General features: G+C 36.7%; 1 protein-coding gene across 10 annotated transcripts in view; it reads left to right on the top strand.

The window, feature by feature from the left end:
- The window catches only part of CNOT2 (CCR4-NOT transcription complex subunit 2), a 72,352-nt gene that overhangs the window by 37,622 nt on the left and 8,518 nt on the right, over positions 1–26,212 (top strand). For 5 of the 10 annotated variants that reach the window (XM_087934447.1, XM_026699556.2, XM_026699593.2 and 2 more), the window contains 9 exons: positions 7,153–7,275; positions 8,902–8,968; positions 12,662–12,809; positions 13,586–13,768; positions 15,432–15,511; positions 17,888–18,013; positions 19,906–20,030; positions 21,039–21,159; positions 21,258–21,414. In XM_087934447.1, the coding sequence (XP_087790573.1) occupies positions 7,165–7,275; positions 8,902–8,968; positions 12,662–12,809; positions 13,586–13,768; positions 15,432–15,511; positions 17,888–18,013; positions 19,906–20,030; positions 21,039–21,159; positions 21,258–21,414 (1,118 nt within the window). In that variant the 5' untranslated portion in view covers positions 7,153–7,164. The remainder of the gene's footprint in view (positions 1–7,152; positions 7,276–8,901; positions 8,969–12,661; positions 12,810–13,585; positions 13,769–15,431; positions 15,512–17,887; positions 18,014–19,905; positions 20,031–21,038; positions 21,160–21,257; positions 21,415–26,212) is intronic. The other 5 variants (XM_087934450.1, XM_087934448.1, XM_087934451.1 and 2 more) reach the window with 1 other exon arrangement.

The raw sequence follows: 26,212 nt of genomic DNA on the forward strand, positions 1-26,212 counted from the left end.
CCTATCTGGCCTCACCGCCAGTTTCTCCGTTTCTGTTACCAGAACAAGCATTTCCAGTACCGGGCTCTTCCCTTTGGTCTTTTGTGGCCCCCCCCAGGGGTTTTCACAAAAATCTTAGCAGCATTGGCGGCTTTGCTTCAAGCTCTATCAGTGAGGGTCCAGTGTTACTTGGACGACATCTTGATCCAATCGCAGTCAGTCCACTCTGCCCATCACGACCTTCATGTCACGTTGCAGTGTTTACGAGACCACAGTTTTTTGATGAACCTCAAGAAAAGCCACCTCTCCCCAATGACCAGGCTGCTTCATCTCAATGCGATCATCAATACATCATGCTGCAAGGTTTTCATCTCACCGGAGCGCGGGGAGAGCCTCAACGAGTCCATCCTCCAGACTGGGCGGCAGCACAATGTTCCCTTGTCTCACCTGTCTCAACTCCTGGGGAAGATGATTTCATGCATTGGCACCAGCCACATTTCCATCAGGGTCCATGTCCCACTACAGGTCCTTCAGTCCTTCAGATGGTGGCAGTCTCAGGCAGTTTGGCGGGGTCATCCCTTCAAGAAGCCAGACAGGATCCTGCTCACCACAGATGCCAGTCTTCATGGCTGGAGAGCCCATCTATCCGGCGAGATAGCTCAAGGCCCTGTCAGATAGACAGGGCATGCCTCATAAATTGGGTAGAACTCAGGGCCATCTTCCTAGCCCTGAAACACTTCCAGAACAGGGTGGTGGGTTGCCACGTTTTGGTCATGACAGACAATGTGGCTACGAAGGCCCATGTCAACAGGCAAGGGGGGACCAGGTCCAGGGCCTTGATGAGAGAGGCAGAACGCTGGAGAGTGGGCAGAGAGACACCTTCTATCCATCAGGGCAGACCACATTTCGGGGGTCAACAATATTCAGGCTGACTGGTTGAGTCGGTCCAGAGTCAATCAGTTGGAGTGGAGTCTCCACCCTTCATTGTTTCTGGCTTTGTCCCACAGATTGGGAACTCCAGCAGTAGATCTCTTTGCCACTCCTCAGAATGCTCAGATTCTTCATCAGATTTCCAACCCAGAGAGCGGAGGTGACCAATGCACTTTGGAGCATCTGGCCCCCAGGGCTCCTCTACACCTTTCTCCCTCTTCCCATCATTCCGGCTGAAATTCGGAAGTTGTTCGAGGAAAGGGCGGAGCTAATTCTCCTAGCACCCTATTGGGCCAGGAGTCTCTGGTTCACAGATCTGGTGAATCTGTCTGTAGCCCAGCCATGGAGGATCCTGGCCAACAGGATCTCTCTGCATCAGGGAGCCTTGCTCCATCTGGATCCTCAGTAGTTCCGCTTAACCGTTTGGTGCTTGAGCGGCAATCTATGAGGAATTCCAACTTCCCTGACAGGTGATTGATACTATACAGGCTTCCCGAAAACCTTCCACCGCCCGCATCTATGATGCTACCTGGAAGGTCTTCTGTTCCTGGTACTCTAAATCGGTACTAGACCCCTCTTTGGCTTCTGTTGCGGATGTGTTAATCTTTCTTCAAGATGGGCTAGATCAGGGACTCGCACCTAACACTTTTCCGCCGTCAGTTCTATCCTGGGAAGATTATGCTTCCTTATCCCATCATCCTTCAGTACATAGGTTCTTGAGTGGGAGCGGCTAACCTTCACCCTCCTGTTGTACATAGTTTTCCCACATGGGACCTCCCTAAAGTGTTGCAGGCCCTTACGGGTCCCCCTTTTGAGCTTCTTAGATCAGTGTCTCTCCAATTGATGACCATTAAGGTGGTTTTTCTAGTGGCCATTACATCTGCCAGGAGAGTATCAGCACTAGTGGCTCTCTCCATCAGACAGGATCTGTGTTTTCCATGAGAACAGGGTGGTTCTAAGGCTAGATCCTATGTTTCTTCCTAAAATAAACTCTTAGTTCCACTGGGCGCAGGACATAGTGTTACCAAATTTCTGTCCTACACCACAACATGAGTTGGAGCACAAGTGGCATAAGTTGGATGTAAGGTGGGCCCTCCAGATCTACATCAATGGACAACTGCTTTTCGAAAATCCGAGGCCATGTTTGTGTCGTTTCATCCCACTTCCTTGGGGACCAAGATGGCTTCATCGACAATTGATAGGTGGATTAGAACATGCATCTCCAAGGCCTACCAAACTTTGTCCCTGCTGGTTCCCAAGAACGTCACAGCCCATTCCACTAGGAGTGCAGCAACTTCTGCTGCCTGGTCTACTCAAACTTCGCTGGAGAAAATCTGCAGAGCAGCTACCTGGACGTCCCTTTCGCATTATATGGCATTATCGCCTGGATTCCTTCGCTTCGGTTGAGGCTTCTTGGATGGAGGGTGCTTCAGAAGGTGGTACTACAGTCAGAGTGACTGAACCAGATATTGGCCCTCCCGTGGACATGCAGGCGTGGGTATGTCCCATTCCTGGACTCTCGTCACAGCATGGATGAGAATGGGCGTTGGTATAATTACCTGAGAATGCTCTTTCTGTCTACGCTGCAAGAGAGTCCAGCCCCACCCATTTCACTGTTTATCTTCCAGAGACACGTTAAGTCTGTCAAGAACCTTTGCCTAAAAAATGGTGTGCCAGCTAGGGGCTGGCTTTTTATAGTGGCAGGCTTTTTATGAAGTCAGAGGGAGGAGTCATATCCCATTCGTGGACTCTCCTGCAGCGTAGATAGAAAAGGCGTTCTCAGGTAATTATACAAACTCCCATTTCAGAAGCTGCCTTTAAAGGTATTGATTCTTAGTAATTGGGACAAAAGTGCTTATATTTACTTTCTAATTTTATTTATTTGGAATACCGTAAACCAAATGTGGTCAGTTACAAGAATAAAATTCTGTAATATATATAACTAATTAAAAACAATCAAGAAGTAATACAAAGAGACATTTCAAGGGCTAAATCCCAAATGCAAGGGTAAAAAGATAAATTTCATCTAGAATAGAATGTTTCTGTCAAAAAAGGGAAATTCAAGGCCAGAGTAGCAAAACAAAAGAGTGACATATTTCTTCCAACTAGGAGACATAGAAATGTCTACATGAGGTAATAGAGTTTTTTTAAAGACCAGTGCTATATAGTTTCTGAAGATTTTTCTAGAAATAATCTCACAGCTGCATTCTGTGTTTCTTGAAATTTTCAAATAATTTTCAAGGACAAACCTAGGTAGAATGTATTACAAGACTCTAAAATGTTACTAAAGATTACTATTGCTGAATGCATTCCAGACAATGTATGTCACCTATATCTTCAGTAATAAATATACATTCAGAAATTTACCTAGTCTGTACACTTATTCTTTCAGAGAGATTGCATCCCTGTTCAAAGACAAAGGCTTTTCAATTTTCCAGGCCCATAAACTACAAGTTTACAATGCCTCTACCATTTTAGGATTCAGCTTTATTTTATTGATCACCTAATCATACAACTATTGCCTAGTTTTATCATTTGCAGGGATTGTTTGTTATATGTCTACCTCTACTGTAAAAGAGAATCTAATCTGCAGTACATTTGAGAAAATATTGGGAGTATAAAGTTAAAACATAAGAAATCAAGCCAGTCCAAAGCAACATACAAAAATTGATAGGTTAAGAAATCATTTTCACTGTAAAAAAAACTTTAATTGTAAAGATTAAATTTATAAAAATAAGATGCAGGTAAATCTCAGTTAGTACAGTTAATAAATCCCTTAAAATGGTCACATTGCAATTTGCACTATTCAAAATAATATTTCTAAGGAAAATATGGTAATAGGTTCCAGCTTGATGAAAATAAGAAATAAAAAGTTTTAGGTATACTTCTTTTATAGTGAATGAATGAATTCTTTATTGGCCAAGGGTGATTAGACACATAAGGAATTTGTCTGGGTGCTTAAGAAATACATTTGTCAAGAATCATAAGATACAACACTTAATATAGTCATAGGGTACAAATAGGCAATCAAATCATACTAGGAAACAGTCAATATAAATCATAAGGATACAAGCAACAAAGTTAGTCATACAGTCGCAAGTGGGAAGAAATGGGTGATAGGAGTGATGAGAAGATTAATAGTGATAGTAATGCAGACTTAGTAAATAGTTGGACAGTGTTGTGGGAATTATTTGTTTAGCAGAGTGATTGTGTTCAGGAAAAAATATATTAATGAAATTTTACAGTAAAGGATAATACGAATGTACTTACAATTGAAACATATAATTAACAAAGTCTCAGAGTAGTTGTAGAAAGCCAAATAAAAATAAATACATTCTACTGTAGTTAGGACAAAAGGAGAAGGCAGGTAGAGGATGAGATGGTTAAATAGAGTCATTGACACAATGAATATAAATTTGAGCAAACTAAGGAAGACAGCGGAGAACAGGGGGGGCCTGGTCCATAGGGTTGCAAAGAATCAAAGACAAACTAGCAAATGAACAACAAACCATAGTCAGGCAATCTAACATCCTTTTTAAGTGTTTCTAACAATACATTCTTGTTCAATTATATCAGATTTTTGTTCTAATATAATAATGGATTTCTTTCTTTAAAAAATTGTTTAGTTTTCATTTGAAGGAATCTTCTCCAATTTGCATATATAAAGATTAGCAGTGTCCAAAATCCCAAACAAAACTGTGCATGTACTGGCTTCATTAACTGAATTTTAAAATTAAATTTACTTAGTGTTCCCCTCCTCCCCATCTTTAGGGTTGGGTTTTTTTTTTGCTTTATTATTTTAATGTGTAGTAGATTTAATGTTTGTAAACTGTCCAAACTTATCTCTTGACAAGATGGGTGGCACATAAATGAAATGAAGGAGAGAAGGAAAGGAAGTTACCTGGTATAAATTTGCACTATATCAAATATTATTTGAATTTGCATTAATTATGACTTGATTTAGGAGCTGAGTATGTAAGCTACCTTAATGTAGCTTAATTATTTCAAGAGAAACAAAATCAAAGTATATAACAAGGAAAATACTTTCTCCCATTCAGTAAGGTTATTTCTCCAAAATGATAGTGTTTTCTCATTGTTATCTGTATCAGGTTTGTACCAGATTTGATTTTTTTTTTACTTATAGCACATTTCAGATATTGTACAGACTGCCTAATGGCTACCCTTATAAAGCAAATTATCTTTATATATTAAATTACAATTTTGGGGCCACTAATTGTATTCTGTATATATTATTCAGGTGTGTAAGATAAAACAGATCAACTTTTTTATATTAAGTGTATTGGATTCACAACCCATAAAATTTCTTAGAAATAGGATACAGGTTTAATTCCGTTTGCAGATGTAAGTCTAGTTACTTTTATGGTGAAAATGTATTTTTTCTGCCACTAATTGAAAATATCCATTGTCATATAAGAATCTTGTGCACAGTGTAGATTGTAAAATGATAAATAAATTACAGTACTCAATCAACTCATACAACTTGATTCAATAATGTCTCTAATATTTCTGACTTCATACCTGGTGTTAACATAACGTGGCATTCTTTGGTTTAAGAATTTCTGGTCTCCGCATTCTTAGTGGTTAGATGAAGTGTCGGGCTCTACTGACAACTAAGTCATCTACCTGCTGTCATAAAGTGTTATTGTGTTCTATTGACAAAGATATGAAATGGGCACCGAAGAAGCCAAGGTTGAAGTCCTCAGCCAAAGAAACTGAGTGAGTGCGTGTGAGCTAGTTACTAAGTCTCAACCCAGCCTTCTCATAGGAATATGCTGTGGGGAAAAATTGGAGACCAGAGCACTGTATGATGCCTTGAGTTCTTGAAGGAAGGTGAAATGTAAATCTAATAAACCAGATAGAATGGAAATGGGATTCTGTGTATCAAGGCTGTATATATGGGAGCAGTTGCAGCTTGTTTCTAATTCAAATAACTGAATAAAATGTCATATAACTTTTTCTACCTTGTGTCTAACGCTTGGCATTAGTTGTGATAGTTCCCAAATTATAAGCAAGAGGAAAGAGTTATCTGTTACGGGATGTTCTCTCTAGTTTAATATATTCAGGACAGTATTTTGTTGTTCCTGATTTTCATCCCTGCCATTAAAGATTTCTCCTCGTTACTTTGCCCTGTTAGAATAAAGAAGAAGATAATCCCTGTAGTCTGTTAAGCATTTCCTTTTGTAGGCGATAATTACATTTGTGCAGTAGGATGTAGTAATCATAAAGTGAGAACACTAGTTAAATATATTGGAGGAGGATGGGATATGGCTTTCTATAAAATGGAAGTTAAAAAACAATGCCTTCAGTTAAACTCAATGTCATAGGACTGGGCACAAAAGGAATTATCCTATTGTAGGCATTGTCTCCATGACTTGGTTTTCTGATTGTGGTACTACAGATATGCAAATATTAACATGCACCTTCTTGGTAAAATGTTACTATGACTGAGTAAAAATTGGCACACGTATCTCCATTAATGATCAGCAAAGTTGATGTGATAAGTTACCTTCAATAGGTTGTTATAAGAACATAAGATGGTACAATTATTTATACGTGTTTATATGTGATGCTTGTCTAGTAACTTAGGTTCTCTGAAAAATATATAGTTCTACAATGTAAACGCAATATAGACAAGCTGTTAAAAGTAGTAAAAATCTGGCAACCAACCAAATATTAAAGGTAAAATAGCCTACAACTGCATATGACGTTTTTTTTAAATGCTATAAGTATGAGTAATTTTAAAAACTGTAGTTAAAGAATTAAATTGCTTCTTACTGTAGAATTTGGTTTTGAAAGAAACTTATTGACAGTTCTAAACTGAAGATCAGAATCATATACCATTATATGCATAAGCTTTGAATTTCCTTTCTCCTCTATTATGTTCCTCAGCAATTTTTCTTAAGGTTTTGCTTCCAGTTTTAGTTTAGCTATTGTTTATCATTCATTTTAAAACTGGAACAATGGTTATGTAACTATTGAATCATGAAGTCTGAATTGTTTATCTCCATTATAATTAAAACTAATTTCTAGAGAGGTGAAATGAGTAAATCTGAATTCAAAACCTGAAAGTTTGTTTATACGTAAAGACATACAGAAATGCATTACTATATATCATACTAAACCTGCATAAATGTATGCAAATATAATCTATGCTACTTGAATACTTAGGGTTTTTTATTTTATAAATAATGAAAGGAAACAATGCTCTATATTATCATCTAGGTGACAAACAGCATGTTTGGTGCTTCAAGAAAGAAGTTTGTAGAGGGGGTCGACAGTGACTACCACGATGAAAATATGTACTACAGCCAGTCATCGATGTTCCCACATCGATCAGAAAAAGATGTAAGTTTTTTGTGCATATTACATTTAATCTTAAAGTTTAGGCTTAATGAGGGCAGGTTTTTGTAATACTATACAGAATTACCACCACCACCCCGACACAATTAGTTTTACTATACAGTGTGGTGGCACAGTAATTAGAATGCATTGTTGCAGGCTGATTCTGCCACTGCCAGGATCCTGACCAGCTCCAGATTGACTCAGCCTTCCATCCTTCAGTAAAATGGCTGTTAAAATGAGAACCCAGATTGTTGGGGGCAATATGCTGACTCTGTAAACTGCTTAGAGGGTGCCATAAAGTGCTATGAAGCGATATATAAATCTAAGTGTTGTTGCTAAGTGCTATAATTACTGCTCTTACTCTTATAACAGCAGAGCACTCTGTAAAATTGTAAAAGTATAGCAGGGTTGTATAACTTAGGATACTAGGTTCTCAGTTGCTGGATAACTTTTCCCAGTGGCTTTGCATAGATACAAGGAAGAAGGGGAGGGAGTTTTGGATCAAATGCTCTCCAGTGGTGGTCCTACAAATAGAGCTGCAAACAACATCTCGACTTCCTTTCCTATAATGCCACTGCAAGTAACAATTGCAACAATAGTACAAAATTCAACTAAGATATCTAAAACATCTAAATGTAGCATTTGTATTATTTCTGTGTAATGAGTTCGGTTAGCTAAGGATTTTTACAGTCCAGACAGTCCTTGACTTAAGACAACAATTGGGCCCTAAACTTTGTGGCTAAGCTAAATATTTGTCAAGTGAATTTTACCCCATTTTATGACTTTTTTTGTCACAGTTATTAAGTGAATCACAGCTGTTGTTAAATTGGGTTTGTGAAGTGAATCTGGCTTCCCCATTGACTTTGCTTGTCAGAAGATTGTAAAAGGGGATCACATGACTGTGGGACACTGCAACTCATAAATTTTGAGTCAGTTGCCAGGCATCTGAATTTTGATCGAATGAACCACGGAGATGCTGCAATAGTTGTAAGTGTGAAAAATGGTCATAAGTCACTTTTTTAATGCTGTTGTAACCTTGAAAAGTCACTAAATGAACTATTGTAAATCGAGAGCTACCTGTATTAAATTTCCTTAGTTACCTGAACTGATGATTTGAAGCCTTAAGCCAAACTGAAATTATAATTCTCTGAGTGTATATGTAGCTGGCTGGCCATCATTCTTTCTCTACTTTGGTCAAGAAAGTGATATTTATAACTGGATACTAGTTGCTTCCTGAATGTCCAGGAAACCCCAAGGACAGAACAGACTGCAGCTTCTTTACAGCAATGGGCATATGGAACATAATTCCATTAGACACTTTATTTGTATTCTTCCTTTATTATTTTTGCAAATAACTGAAGACTGCAAACATCAAACATTCCTTCCTCCTCATGTTTCCCTACAATGACAACCTTTTGAAGTGAGCTGGCTTGAGAGAAAATGAGATCACTCAATTTTTATGGCTACCATGCTCCTTGGTATAACTTAAAAGTCCCTTCTTGTCACATGATATAACACCATAATACCAGTGTTTAAAAAGTTTCAGTGCTTGTCTTTAAAGTGTTTAATATTTTATAACCACTATATTCTATCCTTGACTATTTTTTTTACGTTTGATTTCCAATTTAGATGCTGGCATCACCATCAACATCAGGTCAGCTGTCTCAGTTTGGGGCAAGTTTATATGGGCAACAAAGTAAGAAATCTATTTTTATAATAGGCCAATGGTTGTATGTATTTGTAAGTTACCTTAAATTAGGTTCATTCAATTTAGACTTTTTTTCTATTAATATAGTTTTTAAAGGCTGTGCAAAGTATTTAAAAAGAGTCTTTGGAGGTCCTGCATAGCTGCTTTGAAACTGTCTTCGGTTAACTGTACATATGTATGATAGTCAGCTGCTCTGCTTTGTCAGCAGAAGTGTTCTGTGTGTACACATGCAGACAACTGGAAATAAGTTTCAGAGCAGATGCAGAAGTGTTCCAAAAACTGCTACTACTTTTGTGTTTTGAGGACAGATGTTTTGCTCATGGTAGCATGCAAATACCCCTTTTAATTGCTTTGTACATCCTTAATTCAGCATAAGCGCATCTTAAAATATACAAACTTTTTTTCTCATAATATGCTTGCAAGCAGTTGTTGTTTCAGTTGAGGGCATTCAAAATGAACAATTCATAAATAGCTTTTTAAATTTTAGCACTTTTATGAAATATTCAGTTGCTCATATTAGGTTCTTATCACTTAAGTTACTCAAGAATAGATAATAATAGTACTGGACTATGTTTTAGACCAGGGGTCGCCAACCTTTTAGACCTGAGGGACCACCAAATTCATAATTTTAGATCCCAGGAACCACTAATTGGTTCTGTGGGTGTGGCCTAATTTGTGAGTGTGGCTTGTATGTAAATATTATAAATATTTATATAAATATTGATTTTTTTATAAAAAAAGGCCAACTTTTACCCAAAATCAGGCAAAGCAGACAGATTGAGTGGCTCACAGAATCACAGATTCATTCAGAAATCTATCTGCCATTGGCTAACTCAGTCTGTCACATAAAATATGCTAGCGAGCAAACTCACGAAATTAACTCATAACACACCATGTATGTAAATATTGAATTTTTTATAAAAAAGAGCAACTTTTACCCAAAATCAGGCAAAGCAGGCAGATTGAGTTGCTCACAGAATCATTCAGTGATCTATCCATCTGTCATTGGCAAGCTCAGTCTCTCAAATTTGCTTGCCGTGAGTCTGCGCTGAATTTGCTTGCAAGCAAACCTTCAGTCCTAAGGGAGGTTCGGCTGTACACTTAAAAGCAGAGCCGAGGATCTAAAGACTAGCTAGGAAGCAAGAAATCCAATCATTTCCTGCTTCCTAGCTAATCTAAATGTCCCGGCACAACAGAACAGATGATGGTCGGAAAAAGGAAAAACAGCAATTTAGCAGGCAAGTTTACCGGATAAGGAGTGAGTGGGTGGGGAGGGTTCCCGCGGGCTATGTGGGCAGCGCAGCCTTGTGTTTCTGCGCAGCCTGAATTAATTGCCTTGGGGGGGGGGTGAGATTTCTCTGCGGCCCACCAACATCTTCTCGTGACCCACCAGTTGGTGACTGCTGTTTTAGACCTCATCTAATTTGCTATTTCAGTTTATGCCAAATTAGTATTTCACAAAAACTTTAGATATCTTTTATCTGGCAGTAGTTTTTCCCCCCTATAAATAAATAGCAAGCTTTTATTAATTACAGAAGGAATATTCGTAAATTATATTTTTGGAAGGACAACATCTTCTTGGATTTTAAATAAAAACGATCAATACCTAGGTTATTTGGTTGGCTCCTTCATTATAATAAAATGAGTCAGAAATGTTTCTAGATATGGGTAAATTTTAAACTGCTCCTAAATTACTTCTGCTTCTATTTAAGAATTTCTGTCTACTTTATTAAGTCTGCAACTATCCTAGATGGCTCTCTAATTGAAGTGTGAGACTGAAGGTTTTCTTCATTAGAGTTGGACATAATCAAATGTCTCTATTTGTATGATTATGTGTAGGAGAGCATGGTAGTGGTATGTTTTAGAAATTTGCCTTTTTCTCTCAGACCTGTGAACTGCATGCAAGATTAGCAGAGAATAGAAAATCTGGTCAGAGCGTTCAAGGGGAAATTATGATTTGACATATGAAGCAATAGCTCTACGATTTTTTTTTTCTCTCCAAAAAATAGTCTTATTTGTAGCAGCTGTCCTAAGCTGTTGGGGAGCTGAACTATTAGATACAGATGAATGAATTTGTCCCTTTAGACAATATCGTTGGCAGTGCTCCCTTCTCATTTAGGGAGATGGTAATATGCATGATGTTTTTCATTATACCAAATGCCTGCCTGCCTGATCATCCCCCCAATGTATATATAAAATTTTCAAACAAATCATGTTAGCTTTAGTCCTTTTTACCTCAGCTTTGATAAACGTTTCATTTTATTTATCCTTTGTTGTATTGGTATAAATTGTCTATAGTTTTACCTTAAACAGTACTTTATAGTTGACTTAAAATAGAGCATAAAAAGCCATTCTTTTTTTCAATTGCATATTCTGCATAAGCCTGTTTTTGAAATATGTTCTTGAAGCCCAGTTCTAAATTCTTTGTCCTGTTACAAAAGAATTGCTTATATTAGAATGAGCAACATAGTAGATGTTTCTATTTACTACTGTTCTTAATATTTTCATGTGATCTTTCTGTCTTAAACTCATGGGTGTGCATCCCGCATGGATATAAATAGAGTTCTTTCATATATTTAATACATAAGAAAACTGAAAGAAGGAATATTTTTAAAATATTTTAAGAAAGCAATTTATATATTTCTGTAGCTTTTGATTAATATGAATAGTTTGATTTATTACATAAATTCAAATGTAGTTTTGGATCACAAATGTATATTGCCTTGTTTATTATTTTTTGTCTCCAAAAAGCAGACTATATGATACATAAGCTAAAAAATCTCAGATCCCTCCAGGAAATCTTCATTTGGCCTTTGTAATTTAAGATTTTAAAGCATAGCTTGCATCAAAACTAAATCTTTATATTTGTGACAAAAACAGCACTGTCCTACTCATATTACTCAGGAGACATAGGGGAAGAGGAATTTCACATCTGTTTCTCTTCCTTTCTCTTTGTTTCTTCCCATCTTATAACTCCCGTTGCCTTTCCCCTCTCCAGAAGCTCCCTGAAGAATTATTTTAAGGGGAAAATAGAAAAAAATCCATTATGCCAGCAATATCCATTCCACTTGCAGATGGACACCATTGAATTAATTAATAGTACACAATAATATATTTGATGCAAGTCTACTGTCATTGTTTAGTAAATTGGCATAGATTTCAGCTGTGATTGTACTTGGAGTATAAGTGTAAGTGTCATATCTAGTAACAAATGTTGGAAATGCAAACTTGTGATGTACTCTGCAAACTATTCTGATCTTCAGCAATTGATTGTTGATAATTGATAATCAACAATTAATTAATGTTTTAAATTGTATGAAGCAGATTATTGACTAAGACGTTTAGGGAATTCTTCCACACATAGAAGCTATTTAACTTGGATTTGTTCACTTAAAATTTTTTTTTTTGATTCTCAAGTGTTTCTGGGAAAAACCTGCAAACTACATATTCGATCCATAATTCTCCTACTCAAAAATCCTTTCATTAACCTTTTAAAATAAAAAGTAAAGTTTGGAAATTGAGAATAGTGAATTTAAATGCTTGTTTTTATAAAATGGTGGTCTGCTTGTCTAAATTTTCCTTTGATATTTATTAAGATATTGTTTTTGATTGTTAAAGCAAACAGATAAGATTATCCCTTAATTCTCTCCATTCATTCTCCTTCTGAATTTTTTTCAATAGGTGCACTAGGCCTTCCAATGAGGGGGATGAGCAACAATACCCCTCAGCTAAATCGCAGCTTATCACAAGGCACTCAGTTACCAAGCCACGTAACACCAACAACAGGGGTACCAACAATGTCACTTCACACGCCTCCATCTCCTAGCAGGTATTTATTGATAACAAATACTTTTCCAGGACATTTCTATTATACCGTTTTATTTTCTTAGAAGTAGTTTACATTCTAGATATTTTTGAAATAATAAACCAAATATTTGTTTCCTGGATTGTTGCTTCTGCTTTGTGAATGTGTACAGCAAAAACTTCTAATGCAATATTGATTCTACTACAAAAAATAAAATACATTTAAGTAAATAATTTTATATAGCAAATGAAACTGTTATTACTGGCATTATTTGATGATATTCTGTGATTCTTCAGGATTCCAAATTCAGTAGGAATTGTAATTTGGTGCATTAGCCTAGGGGTTCTGGGGCTTTCTTGAATTTCAGTGGCCCTAACAGAAGCTTAGGGACCTCCAGTGAACTTACTAATAGTTCTATTTATTAATTAATGAAATATCCCTGAGTGTTTGCTGCCGCATCCTGGGACACCATAGTGCGCAGTCTGAGAACTGCAGCTTTGGCCTATAAGCCCATACTGATTTTTCCAAGTCCGTTTAGAGCTTTCGTGGAGCATAAGAATCTTGATCACTAATATTTTTTTAAAAAATATCTGAGCTTAATTGAACTTTGGAGTTCAATGTAAATCTGAAATTTCAAAAATGCTACCAGTCTCAGTTGATACAAATGAAAAAGATGGACAACTGGTGGTCTTCAGTATAAAATGACTCATTTCATGTGAGTATAAAAATGTCCACTTACCCTAGAAATGATTGGCTTGGACAAAGTAGAAATAATGATATTATTGCATCATATTTTTCAGGGGTATATTGCCTATGAATCCTAGGAATATGATGAACCACTCCCAGGTTGGCCAGGGCATTGGAATTCCAAGCAGGACAAACAGCATGAGCAGTTCAGGTTTAGGCAGTCCTAATCGAAGTTCACCCAGCATAATTTGTATGCCAAAGCAACAACCCTCTCGACAACCTTTTACTGTGAACAGGTAATGATAAATTTAGAGTGGTATATCCTGTGTTATATGAAGGACACTCAGTTACACAAAGAGCTTCTGTTTTCATTTCTCTCCATTCCTATGCACACTACTTTTCTGATAAAGTGGAGCATATTTCAAGATGTACCGCAGGCAAATAAATTGTGTTTTGCTATGATTGTTTCATCACTGGGATGATATATCCTTAGTTCTGAGTAAACTCCTTATGTCTTACAAACTAATCTTCTTTCCAAAATTATTTGCTATGTCATATGTGACTTCTGAAGCCTGTTTTGGATTAGATTCTCTTTTAAATTACAATTTTCCTATCCGAACTTAAAAGATTGTAGAAAAAAAAGCAAATATTAAATAGGAATTCATGGTCTAATTTTTCTTCTTTTAGATCCCTTAAGTAAAAGGCAGTTTTTTCCCATCATTATATTAACTCAGTGTATCAGTCTTGGTTACTTGTTGACTGAAAATAGCAACTATTAATACTTGTTTAGGAAAATATCTGTATCAAATACAATGTTTCAACTAAACGGGTAAATGGTGTTAGAGTTATTCCTGTTTCTCGTACTTTTCCCAAGAGTCTCTAACTTACCAATTAAAGATCCATTTTCAGTTAAATGATTAATATTTCTGTTGCATCTCATCTGTTATAGACAGCATATTAATAAGCATATATTCTTATATTCATGGCTAAGTCCTTTCTCAAGCATAGGTGGTACAAATATACCTAGTGGTATATTCCTTGTGAATTGTTTTTGCGTATAAAAAAGAAAGGACTAAATGGAAAAAACAAACAGTGACAGTGAGAAACAGGAAGAAAGACAAAGTAGAAATAGTATTATGCTTATGAATTATGAGATGTGACATTAAGGAAGTATCTTTATTGTTTGTAAACCATGTAAAGATTGCGACACACAAGATGATATATACTGTTGTAACTTCAGGAAGAAGTTTTGGATCTCTTTGATTCTTAAAAGTTTGTTGGATTGATCATGCTTTATAGATCATCAGAGCTGCATTTTACTTTCAATTCGGTTTTGTTACAGATCAGCAGTATCAGCCCAATGTTTTTTTAAATAACAGTTTGTTTCAAACAATGGCCTTGGAATACACAGAGTGTTCATTTTTAAATGTTTTATATCCAATTCAGTTTATATTTCATGGCATCTTTGGGGGCATTAACATAACAATGCGCAGCTATCTCCTGTTAAAGGTTGCAGTAGTGAGATTATAATTCTTGGATAGCATTTATGGGTTGACTCTTCCATCAGGCTCCTATCTGTGTTTGGGATATAATCATTAAGAGTTCATAGATGGGTTATCAGCCTAGATTATTTCCAATTTATAAAACAGAGCCAGTAACTCACTTCCTATTTTAGCCAGAATGTTTATTCACAAATGAGAAACATTTGCTACCAACCATATGACCCCCATTTATTGCTGGTTGGCACTATTATCAAGCAAGCTATTCTTTTATGTTATGTTTAAACTGATCAATTGAGGAGGAGTGAAGATATAAAAAATAGACAATACGAGTGACATGCTAGTTATGTATAATTTTTTCATCTCCTGTAGATCAAACTAAGGTGATCTATATTTATTTAGAGGATTATTTAGAGGATATATGTTAACTTTCTTTTTTCTTTTCTTTTGTTTATGTTAGCATGTCTGGATTTGGAATGAATAGGAATCAGGCATTTGGAATGAATAACTCTTTATCAAGTAATATTTTTAATGGAACAGGTAAGCCTATTTTAAATCCTCATTCTTTAGAGTTTCATTTTGAAGCTTATTGTGTGTGTATTTTATGTTACTTTCTTAGTATTTGTATAGATATTCATGGTCTTCAGTAGACTTCATTTTCATAAGTGAAAGAGGTGATTCTGCCAGTTTTTCCATAGCCCCTTATATCCTTTGCCCTCCAGTTTTAATTATCAACCAAATCCACTAATTCATATGTTGTCATAGATGTACAGTAACTGCAAGACTGAATGAAGCAGAGTGTAACAGTGCTGGAATCATAGGCTTTTTGTGTTTATTTATTAGATACATATCATACTGCCCAACTCATTTGATCATGTTATTGGGCAGTATACAATAAAAAAAACTAAAAGCAAATACAAATTACAATTAAATCTACAATATAAGCAAAAAAAAAAAAGTGTCTGCTTATTCCCAGCCAGTAGATCTTCTCACACTACTCCGGAACAGAAAAGCCTAGGGTGAATAGTTTTTGGATCACAAGTATTTGTTAATTTTCATAAATTTGGAAAGGTTAATTGAGATCATTTATTTCTATGCCCCACTCAGTTCAGATCTGCTAAAGCCTTATGGACAGATGCTTATCCTGCCTCCAGCGAGGAGGACATGCCACTTCTTGGGGCAGCTATTCCACTGGTTCACAGTTCCTACTGCCAGGAAATTTCTTGTAATATTTAATCTGACTCTCCTTTCCTGTACTTTCAGGTCATTGATTTAGATCCTGTCTGAATGTAGAATGATAGATTTCCTCTTTAGGAACTTGAAGACTGCTATTATATACTTCAGTCTTCTCTTCTGTGGGCTAAACATGCACAGTTTTTTAACTGTTCTTCATAGGGCTTGGTGCTTTCATCATCTTAGTGTTCACTGATGCACTCCCATGTATCAGTCTTTTTAAAAAAAAAACGTGATGCCCAGAAATATGCAAAATACAGTAGTGTGGAAAAATTATTTTTCCTGATCTGGACTATATAGCATTTACCTTTTCAGCAACACTTCATCACACAGCTAGATTATATAATATATCAATTAGATCTTTTTCACATGAACTTTCCCATCTTATACTTTTGTGCCTTTCTCAGGTGCAAGTTTTTACATTTCTTCCTGTTAAATTTCATCCTGTATTTCTGATCCAGTGTTCAGACCTGTTTAGATCTTCTCTTTCTCTTCTGAAGTATTTGACATTCTTCCTAGTTTTGTCATATTGGAAATTTTGATCATTATTCCCTCAGTTTCATCTAGGTTATTATTAAAAATGTTGAAAAGCACATTGTCTACCATAGATCGCATTTAATACTACATTCCAATCTAATTTAAATGGCCAATTAAGGCCTAATTTCCCTTCTGAAAATGTACACATAAAATATTCTGCCTTCTGTCCATCATCCATCACCAATTTATCTCTTTCTGCACACAGCAGACCTTATTTTGCCTTTTTGTTTCTGATGTACACCTCACCTCTTCCAAAAAGCCTTTTTGTTGTTTGAAGTATTTCTTTGCAAGCCTTAGCTCATTTTGCATTTTAGCCTTTCTGAAACATACCTTACAGTTTCTGCTGACTACCTTGTATCCTTACTTACTACCATTCCTTCCACTTTGTATTCATACCCCTTTTTCTTTTCAGCATTTAGACAGTATAAATGTATCCACATGTTCTCTTAAGATGTCTTCAGTTTTTCCTTCTGGTACGAATTTTTTTATAATTGTGCCTTCGGTACCTTGTTTAGTAGGATTTCCCATTCTTTCCAGACACTTTTCTCCTCAGGATTTCAAGCCTGATCCCTCCTACCTTCCGTCTGAATTCAAGAAATCCAGTATACAAGTCTGACTCTTCTCTATTCCTCTTCCCCCTGATATCATGAACTCAAGGATAACATGGCCATTTTCTCTCAAGGTTCCTGTCACCTTCACTTCTTCAATTCCTCCCTGTTGGTAAGAATTATGTCTGGGATATCATACCCGTTTGTTCTTTCTACCATCTTCTGACAAGTGAAGTTGGCAGCAAGATAGGACAGAGATTTCTTGGACCTCTGACTCTTGGCATAGATAGATTTCCTGCAGATATAAGCATATTTGAACTCTCCTGTTTTCAGTATCATGTGCATGATACTGCATAAGGCTAATACTTATCATTTAAACTTGTTTCTTTTAAAGGGCTAAATCACTACTTGCTCTTTCCTTCTCTTTCCTCTACTTCTTGTCTTCTTTCTCCCAAGTTACAGGTATCGTAACTTGGAAGAAAAGGAATATAATAATTATTAAATTTCTACAGAATTGTCTATTTATGATATGAATGCATGGTTCTCCAGATACATTATTGGACATTTATAAACTTGAAAACAACATATTTTCTTTTAGATGGCAGTGAAAATGTTACAGGACTAGATCTTTCAGACTTTCCAGCACTAGCCGACAGAAATAGAAGGGAAGGAAGTGGAAATCCAACTCCATTAATAAACCCTCTAGCTGGAAGGGCACCCTATGGTGAGTGTGAATCTCATGTCTTTGCAGCATTGACCATGTGATATCTTAAGTATTAATAACAGCTATTGCTAAACTTAAACTTTGGCCTCCTGTTGTGATTATTTAATCTGTCTTTTGCCTGAGAAATAAAGGGTTCCTAAAAGAAAATTCCCTGTAGGTTATTTAGCTGCCATCCCAAAACCTGTTTGCTGATAATAAATGTATAGAATTGACTGGAATTTTGAACAGATAGGTATAAAATGGTGAGGGTTTATATTAGTGTCTTTACTCTTTTTACCTTTTCTCACAATTTTCTATCACCCAATTATTTATTTGATTCATACAGTTTCCCATCTCACATGCCTCTGGGTGGTGTCCAATTTTTAAATAAATAAAAATAGTGTATATACATTTCTAAAATGTATCAAAAATAAAACATACAGATGTCCAAGAATCATAAAAATCTTTCAACACAACCACTATAAGGGCTCTTTCACATATCTGGTACCTAAGGCTTGAACATAGAACCAGATCTTCAGGGCCTTACAAATGGCCAGCAGGATGGAGGCCAACTTAATCTTATAAGAAATGATGTTCCAGAAATCAGATGCAATGACATAAAAGGATCTTCTTCAAGATCTTGCTGTCTGATACTCCTTGGCCGATGGTGCTCACAGCATGTCTTTCCTGCCAGAATGCAGGACACATAGAAATGAGTGAGAAAAGGTGGTTCTGTCAATAATCCCCACAAACCATTTGGGGCTTTAAAGGTCGTCAACAACAACTTTAAAGGTGACACCAGCACCAAGAAAACTAGTTTGGTGTTCTAGTTACGGCACAAAACTAGAAACAGAACATTGAGTTCTGTTCCCACCTTAGGGCCAAAGCCAGCTGGGTGACTTTGAGGCAGTCACTCTTTCAGCCTGAGGAAGGAGACAGTGGAAAAGCAAAAGTTTTCTTTGCAAAACAAAACAAAACAAATAAAATAAAATGCAGGAACTTGTCAGAAAGGCAATAGGAGGCAAGTCTAGATGTCCTAGTTATCATGGTATAGCTGTATTGACTGGTGGTGATAAATATAGGAGGCCAGAATAGATTAAGATTATTAATAGATTATTGTAATGCATATGAAATACTAAAAGGTACTGTAAATATAGTTTTTCTTGTTCTCCACAAGCAACAGTAACAGAAGGCAAAGATTTAGAATCAAGACAAGCTAATTTTAGAATAAGAAAAGATTCTTTCACACAATCCTCTTGAGGTTCCGCATGTGGGGACTGGGCTAATATAGCCATTTGCCTCTATCTTGTATATCCCGTGTGCATGCATAAACTATACCTTTGATCTTAGATACAATTAGTTTTAGTGGTTCAATCATATACTGTATTTTCTTCTTACAGTTTTATACCTTCATTTAGTTATTGTAAATCATTAGTACAATTTGGTATATTGTAATAATGTAACCAAACAGTTTTGAAAAATAATCAACTGCTAGTGCCTTTTAAAACCTAATTTACACATTTACATTAATTGTATATTTTTCTTTAAAATTTTTGTTAGCTTCATAGCTAAACATTATAATAATGTTTAAAGAACTCAAAATCTGAATAGTATCAATATATTCCTCTAAATTCATTATTGTTTCTACAAATAGAAGGTTTGAAATGGATATTTTACTTTTTCTATATTTGTTAAAGTAAAATCATATGCTAGAGAAAATTTTAATTATCAAATTGTACAATTTCATTTACTCAGTTTCTATCTTTTTAATTTTCAAATGTTTTAAGCCTTACTTTCAACATGAAAATTAAAATCCATAATAATAAAATAGTACAAATAAATTGAAATAAAATGGAAATTATAGCAATTACAATTTAAATAATTCAGTATGATGTATTTATCTCCCAATATAGTTGGGATGGTAACAAAACCAGCAAATGAGCAAACCCAGGACTTTTCAATACACAATGAAGATTTTCCAGCATTACCAGGCTCCAACTACAAAGATCCAACATCAAGTAATGATGACAGTAAACCTGTAAGTTTGTCTTAATTTACAGAGAGAACAATTCACACATGCACACACATGTATCCACGCATGCTTCTTTAAGAAGGCAGTTACATCATGGGTGAAAGCCTTAGTCATAAAAGTTGGCTGGGGAACTGGGCCATTGACACTGTCTTAGTCCAACCCATCTCAGAGGGTTGTGGAGAAAATGGGAGGAGGAAGGTGTGTGGATTTGTTTGCCACCTTGAGTTATTTGTAAAAATGATGGGAAACAAACAAAGCGAACTAGTCCTTGTCTAACCATATTGAATAACAGAAGTAATTAACAAAGTTGGGGACAACATTCTTCAAATGCAGTGCTGTGTTTGTTAATGGAAATTTGCCCAATTTCCATTTGCTTCACTTCTGATTAAAGGGAAGCATTCAGAGAAATGCTTTAGGGTAGCAGTTCTCATACTGTGGACTGGGGACTTCTGTGAGTCCCCAAGATCCTTTCAGGGAGTCTGCAAATAAATAAATAAATGTATTAATATTTCTCAATTTAAAGTTCTAATACAGTACATATAAAACATGTAAATGTAAGGTGTTTGGAGTCCTCAATCATACTTACTAATTTAAAGTGGTTAGTCATAGTCTCTGTCTGTTTGGCACGTCTATCTTAGCTAGTAAAATGCACGTGGCTTTGCACAGAACCTAGATTAGAAACCTATATGTCAAATGGCTGAACACAGTCTCTCTGATCAGAACTAATATTGGGAGGACTGAAGTTTAATTTATTGTCATTAAAAATACTAATGATCCCAGACAATATGTTATCTATTGTCATCTTTGAATTGTACATAATGGGCAAACTGTTTGTTACTAACAATGTGTTGATACATTGATAATTTTATTTCATAAGCTTATATAAATATACAAACATAAGAGTTGAGAGAAACTTCTGGAGTGTGGTATTTTGTAAACACCTGATAACTAAATTAGATAGTCATGTATCTTTTTTACAATTTTTATATTGATTTTTTTTATATCTCTTAACAGAATTTGAATACATCAGGCAAAACATCTTCTAGTGCAGATGGTCCAAAATTTCCTGGAGATAAAAGTTCAACAACGCAAAACAATAACCAGCAGAAAAAGGGGATTCAGGTGTTACCCGATGGTATGCTTGCTAAACTTGGTTTTTTGTTTTTTTTACTAATGTTTCAGATGACACTGGTTCTCTATTATTAGATAATACTCTTATTTATGTTTTTCTAGGTCGGGTTACCAACATTCCACAAGGGATGGTGACAGACCAGTTTGGAATGATCGGTTTGTTAACATTCATCAGGGCAGCAGAGACAGACCCTGGTATGGTACATCTTGCATTAGGAAGTGACTTGACAACTTTAGGTCTCAACCTCAATTCTCCTGAGTAAGTGTTTTCAAATTAATATATCATTATTTAATGTAAATTACTAGCTATAGTTACTTATTCTTGAATAACCACACTTCTAAAATATTTACTAAGATGAACTAAAAATACAATTAGTGTAAAATATGCATTCATGCTTCAGGATGTTAATATGTAATTCAACAAGATTGTAATAAATCAGGGATAGTATTCATAAAAAAAACTAGCACTTCAGAAAAAACACAAATTTATGATATATTTCTGCAGCTGTTGACAGGATATTCTATGCTTATTATTTGCATTGCAGAAAAAGTTTATAAAGCCTTATATTTTTCATGTATAGTTTCAATATTTCTTTTTTTATTGGTTTACACTGAATTTAATATTACCTATCAGATGACAGTATGAATTGCCTAACCATATTGGGAAAAAGCAGTTTATATCCACTGCTCAAAAAAATAAAGGAAACACAAAAATAAGACATCCTAGATCTGAATGAATGAAATATTGTTGTTAAATACTTTGTTCATTACATAGTTGAATGTGCTGACAACAAAATCACACAAAAATTATCAATGGAAATCAAATTTAGTAACCCATGAAGGTCTGGATTTGGAGTTACACTCAAAATTAAAGTGGAAAAACACACTATAGGCTGATCTAACTTTGATGTAATGTCCTTAAAACAAGTCAAAATGAGGCTCAGTGGTGTGCCTCCACGTGCCTATATGACCTCCCTACAATGCCTGGGCATGCTCCTGATGAGGTGGCGGATGGTCTCCTGAGGGATCTCCACCCACACCTGGACTAAAGCATTCCCCAACTCCTGGACAGTCTCTGGTGCAACATGGCATTGGTGGATGGAGCGGGACATGATGTCCCAGATGTGCTCAATTGGATTCAGGTCTGGGGAACAGGCGGGCCAGTCCATAGCATCAATGCTTTTGTCTTGCAGGAACTGCTGACACACTCCAGCCACATGAGGTCTAGCATTGTCTTGCATTAGGAGGAACCCAGGGCCAACCGCACTAGCATATGGTCTCACAAGGGGTCTGAGGATCTCATCTCGATACCTAATGGCAGTCAGGCTACCTCTGGCAAGCACATGGAGGGCTGTGTGGCCCCTTAAAGAAAGGCCACCCCACACCATTACTGACCCACTGCCAAACCAGTCATGCTGGAGGATGTTGCAGGCAACAGAATATTCTCCACGGTGTCTCCAGACCCTGTCACGTCTGTCACATGTGCTCAGTGTGAACCTGCTTTCATCTGTGAAGAGCAAAGGGCGCTAGTGGCGAATTTGCCAATCTTGGTGTTATCTGGCAAATGCCAAACATCCTGCACGGTGTTGGGCTGTAAGCACAACCCCCACCTGTGGACGTTGGGCCCTCATACCACCCTCATGGAGTCTGTTTCTGACCATTTGAGCAGCCACATGCACATTTGTGGCCTGCTGGAGGTCGTTTTGCAGGGCTCTAGCAGTGCTCCTCCTGTCCCTCCTTGCACAAAGGCGTAGGTAGCGGTCCTGATGCTGGGTTGTTGCTGTCCTACGCCTCCTCCATGTCTCCTGATGTACTGGCCTGTCTCCTGGTAGCGCCTCCATGCTCTGGACACTACTCTGACAGACACAGCAAATCTTCTTGCCACAGCTCGCATTGATGTGCCATCCTGGATGAGCTGCGCTACCTGAGCCACTTGTGTGGGTTGTAGACTCTGTCTCATGCTACCACTAGAGTGAAAGCACCGCCAGCATTCAAAAGTGACCAAACCATCAGCCAGAAAGCATAGGAACTGAGAAGTGGTTTGTGGTCACCACCTGCAGAACCACTCCTTTATTGGGGATGTCTTGCTAACTGCCTATGCTTTCCACCTGTTTTCTATTTCATTTGCACAACAGCATGTGAAATTGATTGACAATCAGTGTTGCTACCTAAGTGGACAGTCACAGAAGTGTGATTGACTTGGAGTTACATTGTGTTGTTTAAGTGTTCCCTTTATTTTTTGAGCAGTGTAGTTAAATAAGCTGTTGTGGAATGAAAAAGTAATCAGTCTTCTATCATATTTCTATACAAATAGCAACAATAATAGCACTTAGACTTATATACCACTTCACAGTGCTTTACAGCCCTCTCAAAGAGGTTTACAGAGTCACCATATTGCCCCCAACAATCTGGGTCCTCATTTTACCGACTTCAGAAGGATGGAAGGTTAAGTCAACTTTGAGCTGGTGAGAATCGAACTGCTGAACTGCTGGCAGTCAGCATAATTAGCCTGCGATACGGCATTCTAACCACTGCAGCACCATGATTAAATGCTTAGTTTATCATTATTTTGAGAGAAGAGTGCTTATATAGTCTAATTTACGTATAATGGGGACAGTTCATATTTCACAAGTCACATGTAGTCTCCAGCTTTGTGCAATTGATATTCAATGGTTAACTGACCAATAGCACAAGTTTTTTGCAGGTTGGAGCCCAGAGAAGTTTTAAAAAATCGGCTTTTCATTTTTCAAAACTCAAATAAATTGACAGATATGGGGAAGGTGGGAATTCAATCACAGTAATATTGCTTTTCATCTTTATTACATTTTCTGTGATTTTTCAGCCATGTAATTCCTGGTTACAGAAAGATTGCTAAATCCCCAAAATGTAAAACCAAAAGGTTTGGTGGGGAACTTACAGTCATCTAGCTCAGTGATTCTTAATCTTTTTGAAAGAATCACCCCCTTGAGCCATTGAGGATGTTATCATCGTCCCCCTTCCCCAACATAACCTCTCAATCACAACACAGGGAAATAATTCTTCAATTTATGTAAACACATTTTTTGTTTTCTTTAAAATTGTCATCAGGCCATATCAATGCAAGTAATTATTTCCAGTCTTTTCCATATTTCAACTGTGTGAAAAATTCTGATGCCACCCATCATTTTATTCCCAAAATTTGTGATACACGTATTTCATTATTATCTTATTTATTCAAGACACTTAAATGCAATGACCACTGAAAACAAAATTCAATTGCAAGAAAATGAAATGCCCAGAAAAAAAGTAACATTTAATGATTTAATTACAAGTGAATTTTAAGACGCAAAATGAAATACAAAAAGGGCATAAGAACAAAGCTCAATGCAGGAACTAAGAATTTTAAGACGAAAACTCTGAAACTAAATTAAGATTCAAGGTAAATATATATTCATGCACAGTGTAAAAAGGGTTAAAAAGACAAAATTTTTACAGAAGGAAAGCAACAAAAATCAGAGAGACAAATTTAATGGGTAGAGTGGCTGCTGCGCAACGCACATGAAGATGAGTGATGTGTATTCACATATGTATGGCATTCTGTACTGAAGCTAGCTGGAGGAACATTTTAAAACACAGTTCAATCCACTAATAGCGAGCGATCTGATGTTTTTGTACGACAGATATGCAGCGGTTCACTGTACGAAAAAAGTCTCAAAAGTGCCCCAAAACTTCTCGCTCCATTGCCCCCATATCGCCCCCCTTCAATTCCTTCATCCCCATGTGGCCCCTTTTCATTCCATCGCCCCCCCTGAAAACTGATATCGCCCAGGTTAAGAACCACTGATCTAGCTCAACTTTCTACTCAGTGCATTACTTAGCATAGGCAATTTTACGAAAAGCCTGGAGCCTACTGCATCTGAGACAGTAAATCAGGATTGTCAAACTCGGCCTGCAGGCCAGATACGTTATGTGCTGGTCACGCCCACGGCCAATTCAGTGAAGGGGGGGAGTTGCAATACGTCACATGATGCCGCCGTGACAATGTGAGTTCGAAACCCCTGTAGTAGATGTTTGGCAGCCAATGGGACTTAGAAGCAGCTACCAGGACTGCCATTGATTTTATTGGCCATTGATTTCCCCATTGCCTGCAGGATGCCCAAATGGAGGCTCCTCTCCCTTCGCCACATGGGTCCTCACCAAAATAGCACCTATTTATCTATTCACATTTTTATATGCTTTTGAACTGCTAACTGGGCAGAAGCTGGAGCAGGTGGTGGGAGCTAACCCTGCCCTGTAGTATTCAGATCTCAAACTCAGGCTTGCTAATCATGAAGCTTCCATTCTAACCATAGAAACAGTGTATCCCCTTACTCAATTCATAATCCACTAGAGCAGGAGGGTTAAATTCGCGGCCCACAAACCAAATGCATTATACGCTGGCCATGCCCACTCAGTTTAGCAAAGGGGAAAAAGTTGTGATATGTTGATGACAACACGTCATCGTGAGTTTGACACCCCTGCACTAGAACATTTTTTAACAATTGATTATGTAGCCTCTGAGTAAAGACCAGTAATAAAAACAAAATCACTTAATATATATAGCCTTTTTCACTAGCTGGCAATATATTCAGTTAGGAAATTATTTGTTACATTGCATCTGAATTGCAGTTTTCACCCTCTGGTTCTGGTCATCCTAGCTTTGTATGATCTACAAACATGCTAAGTATTTTCCCATCTCCCTTATCCAAGTTAATTGATAGAAATGTTGAATAGTACAGGACCCAAGCAATAGTCCTGTAGCACTCCAATGAGACTTTCTTCCAAGTTGAAATGAAATTATTAATGGGCATTTTCTGTGTGTAATTTCTCAGCCAACTGTGAGTTCAACAAAAATTATTGTGCTCATATTTTACTTTATAAATAACATGAGACTATCAAAGGCTTTGCAAAGGTATGGTAGGTTTGCACTATTTCTTTGATCCAATTAAGTTTATATCAGATTAATAGACAAAATTTTCATTCATGTTTTAAATTATTCCAAGCATATACCTTTTTGAAATATTGAAATAATGTTGATT

Source organism: Pseudonaja textilis, chromosome 5 (genome assembly GCF_049901715.1).
Source record: "Pseudonaja textilis isolate UNSWEBS1 chromosome 5, rPseTex1.2, whole genome shotgun sequence".
NCBI classification, from domain to species: domain Eukaryota; kingdom Metazoa; phylum Chordata; class Lepidosauria; order Squamata; family Elapidae; genus Pseudonaja; species Pseudonaja textilis.